The 2,828-nt window shown below is 54.2% G+C and overlaps 1 protein-coding gene across 1 annotated transcript; it reads right to left on the reverse strand.

The window, feature by feature from the left end:
- Nucleotides 1–275: 275 nt before the first annotated feature.
- Nucleotides 276–1,759, reverse strand: NPPB (natriuretic peptide B). The gene is made up of 3 exons (XM_003936019.4): nt 1,513–1,759; nt 1,032–1,287; nt 276–490 (listed from the first exon to the last, which is right to left on the reverse strand). The coding sequence occupies exons 1-3, from the start codon at nt 1,645–1,647 to the stop codon at nt 474–476; spliced, it is 408 nt and encodes a 135-aa protein (XP_003936068.3). The 5' UTR covers nt 1,648–1,759; the 3' UTR covers nt 276–473.
- Nucleotides 1,760–2,828: the final 1,069 nt, after the last annotated feature.

Below are 2,828 nucleotides of genomic sequence, written 5' to 3' on the forward strand. Positions count from 1 at the left end.
GCCCTCAAGTTGCTCAAATAAGTCAGGGCCATTGCATGCCCAGGAAGAAACTGTCCTGCTTTGAAAAACCGTTTCTCCCAAGTGCCTCAAGCGTTTGCAATATTTATGAACATTTCAGAGCATTAAAAACCCTGAAAGAAAAGAAAGCCTGCTACTCCTGGGGCCATGTCCCCATCCAACCATGAAGATGCCTTGAGATCACAGAGCTTTGTGGTTTTTGTTTTGTTGGTTTCTTTGAAATGAGGGATTAGTTTTAATGCACCGAGACAAATCAGTTTCAAAAGCTTATAATGTTGACTTTATTTCACCATAGAAATTTTGTGCTCAAAGTTAAGAAACCATCTTATATAAAACAGTCAAATAAATACATAAATACATAAAAATAAATAGGAGTCACTTCAAAGGTGGTCGCAGGGTTGAGGAAAGAGCCCTTTGTGGAATCAGAAGCCGGTAGCTGCAGCCAGGACTTCCTCTTACTGCCACCTCAGCCCTGTCAAGGAAAGAGAGGTGATGATGGTTAGGGTGAGAGATGGAAGCAGGGGCTCAGCTTCCCTCACTGTGTGCCACTCATCACCCTTTTTAGTCATCAGACATTTGAGGCTTAATCCAACTCTCTGAGCCTCAGTTTCCTCATCTGTAAATCGGGGATTATCATCACTCTGGTGATCCTGATCTCTGCCTTTGAGACGATAGACAGTTTAGAGGAAACCAGGAGGAAATGTTTGGTTCTTTTTCTGCGCCACTGAGAGGCTGCCAAATGATAAACAGACCCCTAGAGAGATTCTGCCCCTTGGATAAGAGAGGTAGGAGGTGGGGAGAAGGTATTGCAGGCATGGTAATGAATGAGCCCCACATTTACTAACTCCACAAAGGCAACACTTGGCCCTGCAGGCTGTCAGCAAGAGGAAGTGATGTCCAGGTGTCCTTTTCTCAAAGAGTGTGGTTCCCAGAGACAACAAACCCCAAAGTGACTCTAACAGCATCACACACTGGAATGGGGGCAGGCGGGAGGGATGGCAGGGGGTGCTCACTTTTACAGCCCAGGCCACTGGAGAAGCTGATCCGGTCCATCCTCCGCCCAAAGCAGCCAGTGTCTCGCATTGGCTTGAGACTTCGTGGTCCCCACAGAGTGGAGAGGACCAGTTTGCGGAGCCCAAAAATGCCCTCTGTGGCTGCCTCCCGGGCTTTCCAGACAGCTGTGGGATGAGGGCTCTGCTGGAGAGGCTCCAAGGATGTCTGCTCTGCCTGCAGCTCCAAGAGTTTGTCCTGCAAATGGCCTTGCTGCTCCTACAATGGATGGGGGAGTCCAAGACTGAGGGCCCCACGCCTGGGCTCACCAGCCCTTCATGGCACCCAAGTAAACTGACTGCCTTGGGTCCTGGCACCCAGTCTCTCCACTCTCTGATTCCTTTATCACTAATTCCAAAGGGAAGGTGAGGGCCTCTTTGGACAGCAGGTGGGGACCCTTTCACTGCTGCTGTCCAATCCCCCTGAGTTGCCCTCCACTCTCACCTGTAACCTGGACATTTCCAAGTCTGAGGGCAAAGTGGGGCTGCCCAACGGGTGGGAACGACCTCCAGGGAAAGCCAGGTGCAAGAAGAAGAGCAGGAGCAGGAGCGCCCGAGAAGATGCTGTCTGGGGATCCATGTCTCTGGAGGAACTGGCAGAGGCTGCTGCTGCGATGCGTCTGGGTTTGCTTCCCACCTACCCTCAGCCTGCCGGGTGCTCCTCCTGCCTCCTCGGGACACTGTGGACTTTTATCCTGGAGCTGAGTGTCCGGCCGGCCCTGCCCCGCAGGGTTATCTCTGATTTATCAGCCACATTCCGGGCTGCTGAGATCAGAGCCCGGGAATGCGCCCCTCTGCGCCTGCCACGTGGGAGGGAGGTGGAGACCCGGCAGAGCAGGCCTTGTATAGAAGTGGGCTAGGCCGGGGCCGGGAGCGGGAGCGCCCTGGAGACACTGACAAGTCCCAGTCTTCTGCTTCTTCCTTTCCTGCAAAAGTCCGGGTGTCCTAGGTTGGCACTTTCGTCTTGCCTCCACACCCCACCGTTGCTGGAAAAGGCAGGGAGAACCCTGGCGTTCCGAGGCCCGACGGTGAGCTCGGGGCGCACTGGGTGACTCAGAGCGACTCAGAGCGAAAACAGCCCGGGCCAACACCCCACCACCCACGGCGCGTTTCCCCTCCCCGCACGAGTTCCCTGGCCCGCACGTAGCGCAGCACCTGCTCGCCGCTGCGGGTCCCCAGGGCGCCCTGGCCGCTGTCCGTGGTGCTGATCGTCCCCAGGGTGCTCTGTGCAAACCCTCGAGAGCTGCTCTCTTCAAACCCTCGAGAGCTGCTCTCTTCAACCGGATTTCCAGGCCAGAAAGATCTGCACGGAGCAGGGACAAGAGACCTCCGAGACCCTTCCCTATGCTTTCAGAACCCCCCATCCCATAACCCTGACAGCAATGGGATGCTGATTCCCCAAAGGCAATGCATTAAAAGCCTGGGTATGACCAGGAACTTCTGGAATGCTGACCCTTCTTTCATCTCTGAATTTTGAGAGACAGGGCGCAGCGATGACAAAGTCATCCAGGAATGCCTCATAGGTGTCTCTTCCAGGTGTCAACACCTCCTCTCCCCCACCAAGCCAACACTGGATAGAAACAGAAGGATGGCTGAAAAGATGGTTATCTGTTTGCTGGGACGCCAGAGTTCCGCTGCCCCAATGCCTCCTTCATCTGATCACCTATGAACTAATTTCCCTCCACTTCCTCCTTCCCTGCCTCCCTCCCTCCCCCTCATTGCTATAGCCTCATAAGGAACAAGGGACTCTGAAAGGGTCAC

This window comes from Saimiri boliviensis, chromosome 11 (genome assembly GCF_048565385.1).
Source record: "Saimiri boliviensis isolate mSaiBol1 chromosome 11, mSaiBol1.pri, whole genome shotgun sequence".
In the NCBI taxonomy this organism is placed as follows: domain Eukaryota; kingdom Metazoa; phylum Chordata; class Mammalia; order Primates; family Cebidae; genus Saimiri; species Saimiri boliviensis.